This window comes from Heptranchias perlo, chromosome 24 (assembly GCF_035084215.1).
Source record: "Heptranchias perlo isolate sHepPer1 chromosome 24, sHepPer1.hap1, whole genome shotgun sequence".
NCBI lineage: Eukaryota > Metazoa > Chordata > Chondrichthyes > Hexanchiformes > Hexanchidae > Heptranchias > Heptranchias perlo.
In genome coordinates, this window is record NC_090348.1 from 50,113,033 (window position 1) to 50,131,872 (window position 18,840).

The following is an 18,840-nucleotide window of genomic DNA, read 5'->3' on the forward strand; positions in this document are numbered from 1 at the left end:
TTCATGGTCTGAATGAGTACACTACATCCAATCCTCATCTGGCATAAGAACTGCGGAACGATAAACTCCATTCCTGCTCTGGATGGCCTCTGATTCTGATCAGCGCATGTCTATCTTCCTTTCCCTCTCTTCAAAGTAAAGAGAGCTCTCTGCTTCTGCAACGCAGCATAAAGTCCAAATCCTGCACTGTTTGTGTTCTATAGAAAAGCAGCTTTAGGTTCGCCTGCCACCCCAAACTCTACAAAGCTCAATAGTTCACACGTCGTAACTCCAGCAGGCGGGAGGCATCACAAAACAGGATTAAGGGCTGTACCATATAATCAATAGTGTGATTAGTTCTTTTCCACTCCAGATCTCCCCCTATGGTTTGATTCCATGAGTGCCAGACCCCTTCTACTAACTCACTCGAGTGGCAGTTATTGACTGATGAGCCCGTCGGTGATTGCTGCCTGATGGAGATCATTGTAGCCGAACCCAATCAGGTCCTCATTACTTCCAGTAGAACTCTCAGCATAGCGATCAGTACAGGGAATCTGGCTGACTTCCCTTTCCCTGACTGGGAGTGCTGCGACCAATGTTAGTACCCCAGTGCTATCCTAGCCAAAACCATTGGATATATGCTATGGGGAAAGAGCAGGGGAGGGAGTGGGACTAATTGGATAGCTCTTTAAAAGAACCGTCACAGGCACGATGGGCTGAATGGCCTCCTTCTATGCTGTATCATCCTGTGATGAGCAAACTCTGCACAGACTACAGACATGGCTTGGTTTTAAACATGTGGTGTTCCCCAAGGGTCGGTACTAGGGTCACACAGGGCACAATTTCAAAATTTGCAGATGACACAAAACTTGAAAATGTTGTGAACAGTGAGGAGGATAGTAATGGACTTCAAGAGGACATAGACAGGCTGGTGGAATGGGTGGACACATGGTAGATGAAATTTAAAGCAGAGAAGTGCAATGTGATACATTTTGGCAGGAAGAACGAGGAGAGTCAACATAAACTAAATGGTACAATTCTAAAGTGGGTGCAGGAACAGAGAGACCTGGGGGTATACGTGCACAAATCTTTGAAGGTGGCAGGACAGGTTTAGAAAGCGGTTAAAAAAGCATACAGGATCCTGGGCTTTAAATAGAGGCATAGAGTACAAAAGCAAGGAAGATATGTTGAACTTTATAAAACACTGGTTCGGCCACAACTGGTGTATTGTGTCCAATTCTGAGCACCGCACTTTATGAAGGATGTGAAGGCTTTAGAGAGGGTGCAGAAGAGATTTACTAGAATGGTTCCAGGGATGAGGGACTTCAGTTATGTGGCGAGACTGGAGAAGCTGGGATTGCTCTCCTTAGAGCAGAGAAGGTTAAGAGGAGATTTGATAGAGGTATTCAAAATCATGAAGGGTTTAGATAAAGTAAATAAAGAAAAACTGTTCTCATTGGCAGAAGGGACAAGAACCAGAAGACACAGATTTAAGGTGATTGGCAAAACAACCAAAGATGACATGAGGAAATACATATTTACGCAGCGAGCAGTTATTATCTGGAATGCGCTGCCTGGAAGGGTGATGGAATCAGATTCAGTCGTGGCTTTCAAAAAGGAATTGGATAAACACTTGAATGGAAAAAATTTGCAGGGTTACGGGGAAAGAGCGGGGGACCTTGACTAACTGGATTGCTCTTACAAAGAGCTGGCACGGGCTCGATGGGCCGAATAGCCTCCTGTGCTATAACCATTCTATGTTACTTGTAAGGATGCTGCATGAGGAATGATCTTTGCCTTTATATAGTACCTTATATCAAAATGTCTCACAAAATGAATTACTTTCGAAGGTCAGTAACTAGTGTGGCAAATGTAATCCACCTTTTCACTAGATTTGTCTGCTAAGAATTGCTGCCCTCTGCTGCTTTCTGCCTCACTGTCAGCTTGGCTCAGCTGCAGCACTTATACCACTGAAATTGGCTAATTTCCAGTCCATTGTTTTGAACTCTCCCTTTTTCTCATCTGTTTTCAGCGTTATCCTCCTTATGTTCTGGTCACTATTTCCCAAGTGTTATCCTACCGTCAGATCCATTATTTGGCCTGCTTTGTTACTCAGTATCAGATCTACTACATCCTTTCTCATTGGACATACAACATAAGATTCCCGGATCATCCGAAGAAACCTTCCTCATTTTGACAAACTCTTGTATTTTCCCAGTCTATCTTGGGATAGATGCGTTATTACAATTGTTACTACGGCAAACCTCTTGAAATTCAACCCCAATTTTTTTCCCACTATTTGGCCTATAACATACTCCCAATATGGTAACAGATCCCCTATTATTTCTGAACTCAACCCTGCTAGACTCTGATCAATAAAATCTTTCCTTTCTATGGCTGTAATTGTATCTTTAATAAGGCCACACTACTTTATTTTTTCCTTCTCTATTCTGGAAACATTATAGCTGTGTATATTTAATTCACAGACTTGCCATGGCTATGGCCAGCTTTCTCTCGAGGTGATATCATCTTGACCCTCCATTCTAGTTGGGGCTGTTTGTAGCCTAATTTCTAATACTTTGCACATTTGCATAAACACTGTGGCACTGACATATCAATACGTCCCCTTTTCTCTATTATCTTTTTTTCTTCCCTTCACTGTTTCTCTAATTTCTCTCCTATCTGTCCTGAGGTGTGTGTCTTCGCCCCACGCTCCCCGCACCCCACTCCCTCCACACCCCACTCCCTCCACACCCCGCTCCCTCCGCACCCCCACTCTCGCTGAGAATACAGTTCAGACTTTGCTTTTTTACTGTAGTTTTAGCCACTTTACCGTATGTTCTAACAGCTGCTACTCCCCCTGGCTTAAATCTTCCGAGGCGGGCGAGTGTCGGGGCTTCCAAGGCGGGCGAGTGTCGGGGCTTCCGAGGCGGGCGAGTATTTTATGGTTGGCTGACGGTGGTTGTAGATATAATCTGATTTTGCAGGTTCTGTGTCTGAACTCTTTTCTCCCTCTCTCCCTGCAGTTCTGTCAGCCCAGTGGATGGCAGCTGGTTCTCGAAAGGAAATCTCCAAACTTCTTTGTGGCGGTTTTAACTGATATCAACTCAGAGAGGCATTATTGTGCATGTTTCACCTTTTGGGAAGCAGTTGAGAGTTCGCAGGTAAAAGTACTAAAAATTTATACAGAATCTTTATGCAGTGTCTGTGTGTTCACTCTCTCCTCACCCATACCCCCATTGACCAATTCGGTCCCTTCTACTGTAAGTGCTTATTCATGCTAGGATTTGGTTATGTGGGTTTGGAGTCCATCAGTAGACTTCCCAAGTGAGCATTCTTCATGTGTGAGCCTGGACAGTGCATGTTAGTCATTCAGTCTGAGTGGTGCTTCCCACAGGGTCCTTACAAAGGTTCAAGAACAAGAATCCAGGCTCATTTTCTTCCTTTTATTCCTGCCTTCCCACCTGAAACAACTTAGGAATTGCAATACCCTTCCTGCCACCCAGGATGACAAGGGGGCGACCTATGACCTTCCTGGTCCATACGGCTAACTACCAAATTGGGCGGATTTTACATTCAGGGGCCCGTCGGATTCCGAGTCTCCACTTCATCCATAGCGATTTCAACTACATTCATGGAGTATGTGTGTTGCCATTAGATAGATCCCAGCCTGTAACTCACTCCCAGGTATCTGTTATTCTATATATAAACTCCTGAACACCTCGATTAGATTCCAACCTGTAACCCACTCCCGGGTATCTGTTATTCTTTATATAAACCACCTGAACACCTCAATTAAATCCCAGCCTGTAACTCACTCTCGGGTATCTGTTATTCTCTACATAAACCAACCGAACCCCTCGATTAGATCCCAGCCTGTAACTCACTCCCGGGTATCCATTATTCTATATATAAACCACCCGAACTCCTCAATTTGTGAGCTTTGTGTTATACTTTGTTTCTTGCTAATTTCTGCTCTGTCCGTCTCCCTGCAGCCCCAGAAGAACCATGCTAAAGATGCCGGAGATGATGTGGACTCGACTTTTATCCAGGCCCCACAGTTATTTGCCCCAAAGAGTCTGGTTCTGGTGTCACAGTTGGACCACACCGAGGTGTTCAGGGTAAGACCCTAGTGGAAGACACAGAGAGCCTTGCATTTTTATAGTGCTTTCTGATATGTCTCTGAAACATCTCGATTGTTTCACATAAAGTGCATTATTTCCAGGTGCAATAAATGTTATGTAGAGCAAACATGGCAATCATTTTGAGCACTGTAAGATCCCACAAACAGCAAAATGATTAATGACTAGTTAATCAGTTCTTAGTGTTGCAACAATCTCCACACAAACAATAATGTACCTTTATTGTAGGAAAACATCCCAAGGCACTTTACAGAAGCATAATCAGACAAAAATCAACACTGAGCCAAGAAGGAAATACTTAGAGGTGTGATTAAAAGCTTGATCAAAGAGGTTGGTTTTAAGGAGGGACTTAAAAGAGGAGTGAGAGGTGGCGAGGAGAGGCGCGAGAGACAGAGAGGCGCGAGGTGGGGAGGGGGTGGTGGTGCGGAGAGGAGAGAGTTTAGGGAGGGAATTCCAGAGCTTTGGGCCTAGGTGGCTGAAGGCACGGTCGCCAATGGTGGAGCAAAGGGATTTGGGATGCACAAAAGGCCAGAATTGGAAGAACGCAGAGTTCATGGAGGGTTGCAGGGCTGGAGAAGATCACAGAGCTAGGGAGGAGGAGGCCCTAAGGTATTTAAATACGAGGATGAGAATTTTAAATTCAAGACGCTACCGGACTGGGAGCCAGTGTAGGTCAGCAAGCACAGGGGTGATGGGTGAACGGGACTTGGTGTGAGTTTGGATACAGGCAGCAGAGTTTTGGGTGAGCTGAAGTTTATGTAGGGTGAAGGAGAGCATTGGAATAGTCGAGTCTGGAGGTAACAAAGACGTGGATGAAGGTTTCAGCAGCAGATGGGCTGAGGCAGGGGCAGAGACAGGCGATGTTACAGAGGTTGAAGTAGGCGGTCTTTGTGATGAAGAGGATATGGAGTTGGAAGTTCGGCTCCGGGTCAAATAGGACGCCGAGGTTGTGAACAGTCCAGTTCAGCCACAGACAGTGGCCAAGGAGGAGGATAGGATCCGTAACATCGCCCGTCTCCACCCCTGCCTCAGCTCATCTGCTGCTGAAACCCTCATCCATGCTGTTGTTACGTCAAGACTCCACTATTCCAATGCTCTTCTGGCCGGCCTCCCATCTTCCACCCTCTATAAACTTGAGCTCATCCATATCTCTGCTGCCCGTATCCTAATGATGATGGCAGATTGGAAGGGAAGTGGGACAATACCTGAAGAGAGGGAACCGTTTACAATATCAGCTAGCATAGGGGCCAGGAAGGGAAATTGGGTGGCCGGCAATTTAATGGGATTGGGGTCAAGAAAGCTGGAGGTGGGCCTTGTGAACAAGATAAGATCAGAGAGGGCATGAGGAGGGATAGGATAGAAACTAGAGAAAGATGCAACTTCAGGGCTAGGGCGGAGGTGGGGTGGGGAGTGCCTTGCTGGAGGCTTGGCTTGGTGGGCAAGGGGAGGGGAGGGATGTGACAGGCTGCTGAACTCAATCTTAGTGACAAAGAAGTCCATGAGCTCCTCACACTTGGTGAAGGGGCAGGGAAGAGAGGTTTAAGGAGATGGTTGAAAGTGGAGAGCTGATAGTGGAGAGAGAAGCTGAGGGTTATTTTTGCTCTCCAAGATGATCCTGGAGTAGTGAGGGTTGCTCCTGTTTGAATAGTGTAGTGAGGTCTTTAGCATTCAACTAAACAAGCAAATGTTGGCTCAGCATCTCATTCAAAGGAGCCCAGCTCCTTCAGTACTGCCAGTACTTGAACACTCAACCTTCTGACTTGGAAGTGATGGTGCAACTTGAGCCCAGCCGACACTGAGCCCATTCATGAATACACAGAGCCTTTCTGTAGAGTAACCTTAGGATAAAATGACCCAATCTCTCCCTGTTTCGCAAAATCATTTATTTATAAAAGCTAGGTCTATTCTTGGCCTTCGGTGAGGCCAACAGGCTGTCAGATCTCCCCCCGCCCCGGCTCCACCCTCCCCACCCCCAGCACATGACATGGAAAGAACTGCTCTCCGCCTGTGGGTGTTGTTTCTGTTGTGGCCATGCCTGAAGTTGGGCTGTTTGAGAGGCGTTACGGGTGATTCTTCCTGTTACAGCTTCCGGTGTTCACTCTGCACATGTCCTGTCCCGGGGGAGGGAGGGAGGGGGGAAGAGGTCACCAGGTTTAGTACTGAATGTTATAAAGCAGCTAACTGGTAGAGCCCTGGCTGCCTACCCTCCCTTGGCTGTGGGGACTTTGTGGAGGCAGCAGTCTGATCTTTCACTGCCTGCTGTGTGACCTATACAGAGGTTTTATACTGGACAAATACTGAATCATGGGGACATTATTTACAACAAGTTGTGGTGAGTGAAGTGTCCTGTTGATCCCTGACATATCTCTCTCTCTCTCCTTGTGCAGAATTGTCTTGGATTGATCTATACCATTTACATTGATTGTCTGAATGTTCCATTGGAAACGGTGATTGGGAACCTGCTAACATGCATCATTCCCATCACAGGAGGATCCCAGGTCAGTCCCAGTGTAGCACTTTATTCTCACTTTTAATTCATAGTCCCCTTTACGCTTCACATGCTCATTGCCAGCCACTCTGTTGAAGTCTTGATAGTTATTTTGGTGTGAAAGGTGAGTGAGTAGTACAAGAAGGAGGAGGAGATCTGTGAGCACAGCTCAGTGATGTCTGAGCCCTGGAGCAATTGTAAATCCCCTACAGTATTTTGATATATCAGTGTGTCCCTTGCTGAGAATTGCAGGCAGAACATGTTTGATTGGAACACATGCAGGCATAGGTCCCTCAGTAGCTCCGAGTGCTGCCACATTGGGGCCGTGCTCTATTCCCAGAGTGGAGTTCTCCAGATGATGATTTTATGTTCTCTCCTGGGCAACAGGTGGAGATGCCAATTGTTGAGCAGTATGGGACAGACTGTATAACAGGGACAGACTTCCCCAGGACTGTCCATCAGGAAACTCTCTCATTATCTATGTGTAAAGCTGACTGAACTGAACATGTGTTGCAGCTAATAAACTGTATTGTAAATTAACTTTGAGGTGTGAACACACACCAGCTGGCTGCTTTAAACATTCCCGGTTTTCCCAGGCAGCCGGACGACTCGTGGCAGCTCGAGGAGTTCCTATTCAGAGAAAATGTGGTTGGGAAGATTTCTTCTTGAGCAATGTGGCTTTTTTCAATTAAATTTTGTTTTAAAAGCCTGATAAACAAAGGCTGATTGTCATCGGCAACATCATCCGAAAACACGACGTCAGGTTCCACATGTACGTTGACGACACCCAGCTCTACCTCACCGCCACCTCTTTCAACCCTCCACTGTCTCTGATTTGTCACACTACTTGACCGACATCCAGTATTGCATGAGTAGAAATTTCCTCCAATTAAATATTGGGAAGACCGATACCATTGTCTTCAGTCCCAGCCACAAACTCCGTTCCCTAGCCACCGACTCCATCCCTCTCCCTGGCCACTTACTGAAGCTGAACCAGACAGTTCGCAACCTTGGTGCCCTATTTGACCCTGAGATGAGCTTCTGACCCCATATCTGCTCCATCACCAAGACGGCCTACTTCCACCTCAGTAACATCGCCCATCTCCGCCCCTGCCTTGACTCACATGTTGCTGAAACCTTCATCCGTGTCTTTCTTACCTCTACACTGGACTATTCCAATGTTCTCCTGGATGATCTCTCATCTTCCACCCTCTGTAAACTTGAGCTCATCCAAAACTGCTGCCTCTATCCTAACTCGCACCAAGTCCCATTCACCCATCACCCCTGTGTTCGCTGACCTACATTGGCTCCCGGTCCAGCATCGCCTCAATTTTAAAATTCTCATCCTTATTTTCAAATGTCTCCATGGTCTCACCCCATATAATCTCTTGTGACCTTCTCCAGCCCTACAACCCTTCAAGATTTCTGCGCTCCTCCAATTCTGGCCTCTTGCTCATTTTAATTACTCCACCATTGGTGTCCGTGCCTTCAGCTGCCTAGGCCCTAAGCTCTGGAATTGCCTCCCTAAACCTCGCCACCTCTTTACCTTTATCTCCTCCTTTAAGACGCTCTTTTAAACCTAGCTGTTTGACCAAGCCTTTGGTTAACTGACCTAAAATCTCTGTATATGGCTCGGTGTCAAATTTTGTCTGATAATCACTCGTGTGAAGCACCTTGGGCCGTTTTACTACGTTAAAGGTGCTGTATAAATGCGAGTCGATGTTGTTGTGTGTCTTCACTCTTACCAATTATTGTTTATAATTCCACTTCCTATTTGTTCAAACCTCAAATTGTAGTTTGGAAAGTTGAAACCTTGCAGCCACTGACATACTGCATCTGTCAGAGAAATTGCAGCCAACTTTAAGATCCATCATTTGTTTTATTAAATCAGAGAATGTTCCGGCACAGAAATGGGTCATTTGGCTCATCAACTCTGTGCTTATGCTTTTCCTCACATAAGACACCCAGTCTAATCCCACTCTCCTGCTCACTCCCCATACCCATTAATGTCCCACCCAGTCTAATCCCACTCTCCTGCTCACTCCCCATACCCATTAATGTCCCACCCAGTCTAATCCCACTCTCCTGCTTACTCCCCATACCCATTAATGTCCCACCCAGTCTAATCCCAGAGTTAGAACCTTCAGAGGGGAGGGGCAGAGAGTCAGCAACCTTTAGGGAAGGGGGAGAGAGTCTGCACCTTCAGGGGAGGGGGGAGAGAGTCAGCACCTTCAGGGGAGGGGGGAGAGAGTCAGCACCTTCAGGGGAGGGGGGAGAGAGTCAGCACCTTCAGGGGAGGGGGGAGAGAGTCAGCACCTTCAGGGGAGGGGTGAGAGTGTCAGCACCTTGAGGGAAGGGGAGAGAGAGTCAGCACCTTCAGGGGAGGGGGGAGAGAGTCAGCACCTTCAGGGGAGGGGGGAGAGAGTCGGCACCTTCAGGGGAGGGGGGAGAGAGTCAGCACCTTCAGGGGAGGGGGGAGGGGGGAGAGAGTCAGCACCTTCAGGGGAGGGGGGAGAGTGTCAGCATCTTCAGGGGAGGGGGGAGAGAGTCAGCACCTTCAGGGGAGGGGGGAGAGAGTCAGCACCTTCAGGGGAGAGGGGAGAGTGTCAGCACCTTCAGGGGAGGGGGGAGAGTGTCAGCACCTTCAGGGAAGGGGAGAGTCAGCACCTTCAGGGGAGGGGGGAGAGAGTCAGCACCTTCAGGGGAGGGGGGAGAGTGTCAGCACCTTCAGGGGAGGGGGGAAGAGAGTCAGCACCTTCAGGGGAGGGGGGAGAGAGTCAGCTCCTTCAGGGGAGGGGGGAGAGAGTCAGCACCTTCAGGGGAGGGGGGAGAGAGTCAGCACCTTCAGGGGAGGGGGGAGAGAGTCAGCACCTTCAGGGGAGGGGGGGGAGAGAGTCAGCACCTTCAGGGGAGGGGGGGAAGAGAGTCAGCACCTTCAGGGGAGGGGGGGAAGAGAGTCAGCTCCTTCAGGGGAGGGGGGAAGAGAGTCAGCACCTTCAGGGGAGGGGGGAGAGAGTCAGCACCTTCAGGGGAGGGGGGAGAGAGTCAGCACCTTCAGGGGAGGGGGGAGAGTGTCAGCACCTTCAGGGAAGGGGAGAGAGAGTCAGCACCTTCAGGGGAGGGGGGGAAGAGAGTCAGCACCTTCAGGGGAGGGGGGGAAGAGAGTCAGCTCCTTCAGGGGAGGGGGGAAGAGAGTCAGCACCTTCCGGGGAGGGGGGAGAGAGTCAGCACCTTCAGGGGAGGGGGGAGAGAGTCAGCACCTTCAGGGGAGGGGGGAGAGTGTCAGCACCTTCAGGGAAGGGGAGAGAGAGTCAGCACCTTCAGGGGAGGGGGGAGGGGGGAGAGAGTCAGCACCTTCAGGGGAGGGGGGAGAGTGTCAGCACCTTCATGGGAGGGGGGAGAGAGTCAGCACCTTCAGGGGAGGGGGGAGAGTGTCAGCACCTTCAGGGGAGGGGGGAGAGAGTCAGCACCTTCAGGGGAGGGGGGAAGAGAGTCAGCACCTTCAGGGGACTGGCCCAACTGGAAGAGAGCCAGTTTCAGTGATTTGAGAAGGGATCTAGCACAGATAGAGTGGAAACAAAGATTGGCCAAGAAAACAGTAAATGAGAAATGGCAGGTCTTCAAGGCGGAGATAGTTCGGGTGCAAACCAAGCATATTCCCATAAGGAGGAAAGTTGGGGCATCCAAAGCTAAAGCTCCCTGAATGATAAAGGAAATAGAGGTTAAAATAAAACAGAAAAAGGAGGTTTATGACAAACGTCGGGTACAGAATACAGTCGTAAACTGGGCAGAATACAGAGAATGCAGGCAGAAATTGAAAAACGATATAAGGGCGAGTATGAGAAAAGATTGGTGGGTAACATGAAAGAGAACCCAAAAATCTTTTGTAAACATATAAAAAATAAAAGGATAGTTAAAGGAATGGTGGGGCCAATTAGGGACAAAAAAGGAAATCTTCTTGTGCAGGCAGACGGCATGACTGGGGTACCGAATGAATACTTTGCATCTGTCTTCACAAAAGAAGAGGATGAAGTTATCATAGAAAATTTACGGCACAGAAGGAGGCTATTCGGCCCATCGTATCTGCGCCGGCCAAAAATGAGCCGCCCAGCCTAATCCCACTTTCCAGCACTTGGTCCGTAGCCTGTAGGTTACGGCACTTCAGGTGCACATCCAGGTACTTTTTAAATGAGTTGAGGGTTTCTGCCTTTACCACCCTTTCAGGCAGTGAGTTCCAGACCCCCACCACTCTTTGGGTGAAAAAGGTTTTCCTCAGCTCCCCTCTAATCCTTCTACCAATCATATAAGAGTAGGGAGGTTATGCTGGAACTGTCATACTGGAATTTTAAATCTGTGCCCCCTGGTTATTGACCTCTCTGCTAAGGGAAATGGGTCCTCCCTATCCACTCTATCTAGGCCTCTCACAATTTTGTACACTCCTATTAAATCACCCCTCAGCCTCCTCTGTTCCAAAGAGAACAACCCCAGCCTATCCAATTTTTCCTCATAGCTAAAATTCTCCAGTCCTGGCAACATCCTCGTAAATCTCCTCTGTACCCTCTCTAGTGCAATTACATCCTTCCTGTAAGTGGTGACCAGAACTGTATGCAGTACTCAAGCTGTGGCCTAACTAGTGTTCTATGCAGTTCTAGCATAACCTCCCTGCTCTTATATTCTGTGCCTCGGCTAATAAAGGAAAGTATTCCATATGCCTTTTTAACCACCTTATCTGCCTTTTCTGCTACCTTCGGGGTTCTGTGGACGTGCACTCCAAGGTTCCTTTGTTCCTCTACACCTCTCAGTATCCTCCCATTTATTGTGTATTCCCTTGCCTTGTTTGCCCTCCCCAAATGCATTACTTCACTCTTCTCCGGATTGAATTCCATTTGCCACTTTTCTGCCCACCCGACCAGTCCATTGATATCTTCCTGCAGTCTACAGCTTTCCTCCTCACTATCAACCATACGACCAATTTTTGTATCATCTGCAAACTTCTTAATCATGCCCCCCACATTTAAGTGTAAATCCTTAATATATATCACAAAATGTAAACAATCTTACAACACCAAGTTATAGTCCAACAATTTTATTTGAAAATCACAAGCTTTCGGAGGCTTCCTCCTTCGTCAGGTGAATGTCAGGAAATCCTTGAACGTTTCGCATTTATATTCAGAGAACAATACCTGGTGATTACAGATAATCTTTCCAACTGCCCGTTGTCAAGGCAATCGAGGTGTTCAGACAGAGAGGTGTTACCTACAGGACCACCGAATATACAAATGGTGCGGTCTAACCAGGGTTTTGTATAGCTGCAGCATAACTTCTGCCCCCTTTGTACTCCAGTCCTAGATATAAAGGCCAGCATTCCATTAGCCGCCTTGATTATTTTCTGCACCTGTTCATGACACTTCAATGATCTATGTACCTGAACCCCTAAGACCCTTTGGACATCCACTTAGAAAGTACCCTGTTCTATCCTTTTTTGATCCAAAGTGGATGACCTCACATTTGGCTACACTGAATTCCATTTTCCACAGTTTTGCCCATTCACCTAATCTATCAATATCTCTTTGTAATTTTATGTTTTCATCTACACTGCTTACAATGCCACCAATCTTTGTGTCATCGGCAAACTTAGATATGAGACTTTCTATGCCTTCATCTAAGTCGTTAATAAATATTGTGAATAATTGAGGCCCCAAGACAGATCCCTGCGGGACTCCACTAGGCACATCCGGCCAATGTGAGTACCTACCCATTATCCCTACTCTCTGTCGCCTTTCGCTCAGCCAACTTCCTAACCAAGTCCGTACTTTTCCCTCGATTCCATGGGCTTCTATCTTAGCTAACGGTCTCTTATGTGGGACCTTATCAAATGCCTTCTGGAAGTCCATATAAATAACATCCATTGACATTCCCCTGTCCACTACTTTAGTCACCTCTTCAAAAAATTCAATCAGCTTTGTCAGGCACGACCTACCTTTCACAAATCCATGCTGGCTCTCTCTGGTTAATTGAAAATTCTCGAGGTGTTCAGTCACCCTATCCTTAATTATAGACTCCAGCATTTTCCCAACAACAGATGTTAGGCTAACTGGTCTATAATTCCCTGGTTTCCCTCTCTGCTTTCTTAAAAAGTGGAGTGACATGTGCATGTAAAGAGCGACGACCGATGCCACTGTGAGCTGGGGAGGGGCATGGCACACATGATGTGACTTACGTTACCGATTATATAGGTTCTCATTGCATCAACCTACGAATTTTTCTTTCATGTGTTATAATCTGACTAATGGTACTGTTTCTCTGGTCACTCTGATGTTTCCTCCCCAAGTGTTCAGTATCTGTCTCTAACCTGATGTGCGTTTGTTTTTAATCTGCTGTCTGTCTCTGTCTTTGTCGCTAACCTAGACGGATGAGGAGGACGAGGAAGCCGGGGTACGATTCTCTTTTCTGCTTCAATTGTCATTGTCTAAAAGCTGCATTACTGGATCTGATTCTATCTCTAACATGGAATCAGAAATGATCAAAAACAAAGAACTTTCATATTTCTTAAACTGTAAACATCAGAAAGCCATTCTGTAGGTTCATTGCTCTGTGGGATCAGGAGGATGGCTGAAGTGCTGTTGTATTTCATGATCATTTCAGAATATAGAAAGTTGTCTAGGACAGAGACCGGGGGGGTATTTGGCACATCACCAGACAGTATTTAGTCCCCTGAAGGTGCCGACTCTGTCCCCCTCCCCTGAAGGTGCTGACTCTGTCCCCCTCCCCTGAAGGTGCTGACTCTGTCCCCCTCCCCTGAAGGTGCTGACTCTGTCCCCCTCCCCTGAAGGTGCTGACTCTGTCCCCCTCCCCTGAAGGTGCTGACTCTGTCCCCCTCCCCTGAAGGTGCTGACTCTGTCCCCCTCCCCTGAAGGTGCTGACTCTCTCCCCCTCCCCCCGAAGGTGCAGACTCTCTCTCCCCCTCCCCCGAAGGTGCTGACTCTCTCTCCCCCTCCCCCCGAAGGTGCCGACTCTCTTTCCCCCCCCTCCCCCCCCGAAGGTGCCGACTCTCTTTCCCCCCCCTCCCCCCCCGAAGGTGCCGACTCTCTCTCCCCCCCACTCCCCACTGCAAGAGACCCTTGTATTGTCCCTACTGCTGCTAAGCGCTCAGCGCATGGATGGAACCTTGGACCTAGCTGGCCTGTATGGCTTGTGCTACATCACAGGACATTTTTGCCCCCTAACCCGTACAGGGTGCTCTCACAATGGATTGTTACTGATCTTGGAAACTGTCTCCCACTCGAACGTAGAGCAACTTGTATCCTCAATGCTGAAATCGGAAATGAAAACCCAGACCAGATCCATTTTGTCCCTTGTGCCCGTGTCGGTTCTTGTTTTTTAACTGGAGTTATCGACTGTGGTCCCGTTCCTTTGTCCTTTTCCTGTATCCTGTCCGGGTTTGCCTTTGTGTTAAGCCAGTTCATATCTGTTGGAAGATGAGCAGCCCCCATTCATCTGCCACAAAATGGTATATGTGAGAAGCCTCTGGGATCCTACTCATTGTAACTGAAACATGTAAACTTTACCAACTTCGCACTGCCTTTCAATTCCTTCTCTACACCTAACAGCGGCCATTTGTGAGTTGGGAATGTTGATGTGGTGCAGTGGCACCACCAGGTGGGCACCAATATGAGGTGCTACTGTTTTTGTTCATCACTTTCCTACCTCCTTGGATAAAAAACTGAAATGACATCCGTGAGTGTATTATATTTGGCCTAGGAAAAGGGAAGATGAGGTGAACGCATAATATAAGAACATTGTAAAGGGGCAGTCTCTGTGATCATTCCTTGTCACTATTATGTGAATTGATAGTAGTTAACGAATGAGGAAAATCAGGTTGTGTATCTGTAGGACAGAGTTTTCAAAGCTTTGTATTGGGTCCCCTTGCAAATCTTCACACTCCAGTGGGAACTGCAGCATGTGGGAGTTGTAGAGACCAGTGAGATCGAGCGCAACCTCATCTGCAGTAAGTGTCTGCAACTCGAGGAACTTAGGCTCAGAGTTGTTAAGCTGGAGTCCGAGGTGCAGACATTACGATGCATCAGGGAGGGGAAAGAGTTATCTGGACAGTTTGAGCCGGGAGGCAGTCACACCCCTTAGGTTAGGTAGTAGTTTAGATTCGGTCAGTGGTCAACGACAAGAGGGTGTGACTGCGAGTCAGGCAGGTATGGGGACCCAGGATGTAGTGATGGAGGAGCCTCAGCCCTTGACCTTGTCCAACAGGTACGAGGTACTTACTACCTGTAAGGATGAGAACAAGGACTGAAGGGAGGATGGGCATACTGACCACTGCACTGTGGGTACAGGAGGCCATTCAAGTGTGGAGAGTAAAAAGGAATGTGGTAGTGGTAGGGGACAGCATAGTCAGAGGGATAGATACCGTTCTCTGCAGCCATGAGTGGGAGTCCTGAAGGCTGTGTGCCTGCCCGGTGCCAGGGTTAAGGACATCTCCTCGCGGCTGGAAAAGAACTTGGAGCATGAGGGGGAGGATCCTGTTGTCGTGGTCCACATAGGAACCAATGATATAGAACTAAGAATGAGGTTTTGCTGAGGGAGTTTGAGGACCGACGGTCTAAATTAATAAGCGGAACCTCAAAGGTAATAATCTCTGGATTACTACTTGAGCCACATGCAAATTGGCATTGGGTCAAACAGATCAGAGAGTTAAATGCGTGGCACCAGTACTGGGGAAAGAGGGAGCTGTTCCGTTGGTATGGACTCCACTTAAACCGGACTGGGACCAGTGTCCTGGCGAATTGAATAACTAGGGCTGTAGATAGGGCTTTAAATTTAAAAGGAGGGGAGGGGTCAGGTGAGGGGAAATTTAGAAATCTAAAGAGAAAAGTCACGGCCATAGAGCAGTGTCGTGATTTGGGTAAAGAGAAACAGAGTGTGACAAGAAGGGTCAGAGGATTTAACGGCAATAGTTCATCAGCGAATAAGGTCAAATCAGGGGAAAATGGTAAAAAGTTAAAATGAAAGGCTCTTTATCTGAATGCACGAAGCATTCGCAACAAGATAGACAAATTAGTGGCACAAATAGAGATAAATGGGTTTGATCAAGTAGCCATTACAGAGATTTGGTGGCAAGGTCAATATCCAGGGTACTTGACTTTTCGAAAAGACAGACAAAATGGAAAAGGAGGGGGTGTAACCCTGATAATAAAGGATGATTATAAGGACAGTGGTGAGAAAGGATCTTGGCTCGGAAGATCAGGAAGTAGAATCAGTATGGGCGGAGATAAGAAATAACAAGGGGCAGAAAACACTGGTGGGAGTAATTTATCGGCTGCCTAACGGTAGTTATACTGTTGAACACAGTATTTATCAAGAAATAAGAGGAGCTTGTAACAAAGGTAATGCAATAATTGTGGGGGACTTCAATCTTCATATAGACTGGACAAATCAAATTGGCAAAGGTAGTCTGGAGGACGAGTTCATGGAATGCTTTCGAGATAGTTTCCTAGAACAATACGTTGTGGAACCAACCAGGGAACAGGCTATTTTAGATCTTGTCTTGTGTAATAAGACGGTTAATTAGTAATCTCATAGTGGGGGATCCTCTGGGGAAGAGTGATCATAATATGATAGGAACATAGGAACAGGAGTAGGCCATTTAGCCCCTCGTGCCTGCTCCGCCATTTGATAAGATCATGGCTGATCTGTGATCTAACTCCATATACCTGCCTTTGGCCCATATCCCTTAATACCTTTGGTTGCCAAAAAGCTTTCTATCTCAGATTTAAGTTTAGCAATTGAGCTAGTATCAATTGACGTTTGTGGAAGAGAGTTCCAAACGTCTACAACCCTTTGTGTGTAGAAATGTTTTCTAATCTTGCTCCTGAAAGGTCTGGCTCTAATTTTTAGACTGTGCCCCCTACTCCTAGAATCCCCAACCAGCGGAAATAGTTTCTCTCTATCCACCCTATCCGTTCCCCTTAATATCTTATAAACTTCGATCAGATCACCCCTTAACCTTCCAAACTCTAGAGAATACAACCCCAATTTGTGTAATCTCTCCTCGTAACTTAACCCTTGAAGTCCGGGTTTCATTCTAGTAAACTTACGCTGCACTCCCTCCAAGGCCAATATGTCCTTCCGAAGGTGCAGTGCCCAGAACTGCTCACAGTACTCCAGGTGCGGTCGAACCAGGGTTTTGTATAGCTGCAGCATAACTTCTGCCCCCTTGTACTCTAGTCCTCTTGATATAAAGGCCAGCATTCCATTAGCCGCCTTGATTATTTTCTGCACCTGTTCATGACACTTCAATGATCTATGTACCTGAACCCCTAAGTCCCTTTGCACATCCACTGTTTTTAACTTTTTACCATTTAGAAAGTACCCTGTTCTATCCTTTTTTGATCCAAAGTGGATGACCTCACATTTGTCTACATTGAATTCCATTTGCCACAGTTTTGCCCATTCACCTAATCTATCAATATCCCTTTGTAATTTTATGTTTTCATCTACACTGCTTACAATGCCAGCAATCTTTGTGTCATCGGCAAACTTAGATATGAGACTTTCTATGCCTTCATCTAAGTCGTTAATAAATATTGTGAATAATTGAGGCCCCAAGACAGATCCCTACGGGACTCCACCAGTCACGTCCTGCCAATGTGAGTACCTTCCCATTATCCCTACTCTCTGTCGCCTTTCGCTCAGCCAACTTCCTAACCAAGTCCGTACTTTTCCCTCGATTCCATGGGCTTCTATCTTAGCTAACAGTCTCTAATGTGGGACCTTATCAAATGTCTTCTGGAAGTCCATATAAATAAAATCCATTGACATTCCCCTGTCCACTACTTTAGTCACCTCTTCAAAAAATTCAATCAGGTTTGTCAGGCACGACCTACCTTTCACAAATCCATGCTGGCTCTCTCTGATTAACTGAAAATTCTCGGTGTTCAGTCACCCTATCCTTAATTATAGACTCCAGCATTTTCCCCACAACAGATGTTAGGCTAACTGGTCTATAATTCCCTGGTTTCCCCCTCTCTCCTTTCTTAAAAAGCAGAGTGACATGTACAATTTTCCAATCCAGAGGGACAGTTCCTAAATCTAGAGAACTTTGAAAGATTATAGTTAGGGCATCTGCAATGTGCTCACCAACTTCCTTTAAAACCCTGGGATGGAAACCATCTGGTCCTGGGGATTTGTCACTCTTTAGTGCTATTATTTTCTTCATTACTGTTGCATTACTTATGTTAATTTTATCGAGTCCCTATCCCCGATTCAATATTAGTTTTCGTGGGATTTCCAGAATGCTATCCTCTTTTTCTGCTGTAAATACTGACGCAAAGTAATCGTTCAACATGTCCGCCATTTCCCCATTGTCAAAGACAATATCCCCACTTCCAGTTTTTAAGGGGCCAACACTGCTCCTGACCACCCTCTTTTTCCTAATGTAACTATAAAAGTTCTTCGTATTGGTTTTGATATCCCTTGCGAGTTTCTTTTCATACTCTCTTTTTGTAGCCCTTACTATCTGTTTTGTGACCCTTTGTTGATCTTTGTATCTTTCCCATTCGTCAGGATCTGTGCCATTTTTTGCCTTTTTGTATGCCCTTTCCTTATGTCTTATACTGTCCCTTACCTCTTTAGTTGTCCATGGCTGTTTTTTTTGGCAAGAAGAGTTCTTGCCCCTCGGGTATAAACCGGTTCTGTATCAGGTTAAATGTTTCTTTAAACATTTCCCACTGATCATCAGTCGTTTTGCCCATTAACAGATTTGCCCAGTTTACTGTGGACAGTCTCTGTCTCATCCCATTGAAGTCGGCCTTGCCTAAGTCTAGAATCTTAGCAGCTGATTCACTTTTTTCCCTTTCAAACACTACATTGAACTCGATCATGTTATGATCACTATCGGAAAGATGTTCACGCACAGTTAAGCCGTTAACTAAATCTGGTTCATTACTCATTACTAAATCCAGTATGGCTTGCCCCCTTGTTGCCTATCGGACATATTGCTGTAGAAAACTATCCTGGACACACTCAAGAAATTCACTACCTTTCTGACATAAGAACATAAGAACATAAGAAATTGGAGCAAGAGTAGGCCAATCGGCCCCTCGAGCCTGCTCCGCCATTCAATAAGATCATGGCTGATCTGATCCCAACCACAAATCTAAAGAAGTCGGAGCAGGACCCGGCCACATAGCCCCTGGGCCCTCTCCGCCACCCACAGGG

General features: G+C 46.8%; 1 protein-coding gene across 1 annotated transcript in view; it reads left to right on the forward strand.

Moving 5' to 3' along the window:
• The window catches only part of sbf1 (SET binding factor 1), a 359,704-nt gene that overhangs the window by 142,485 nt on the left and 198,379 nt on the right, over nt 1–18,840 (forward strand). Inside the window, exons 3-5 of the mRNA XM_068005308.1 lie at nt 3,006–3,143; nt 3,975–4,100; nt 6,509–6,619. Of these exons, the coding sequence (XP_067861409.1) occupies nt 3,006–3,143; nt 3,975–4,100; nt 6,509–6,619 (375 nt within the window). The remainder of the gene's footprint in view (nt 1–3,005; nt 3,144–3,974; nt 4,101–6,508; nt 6,620–18,840) is intronic.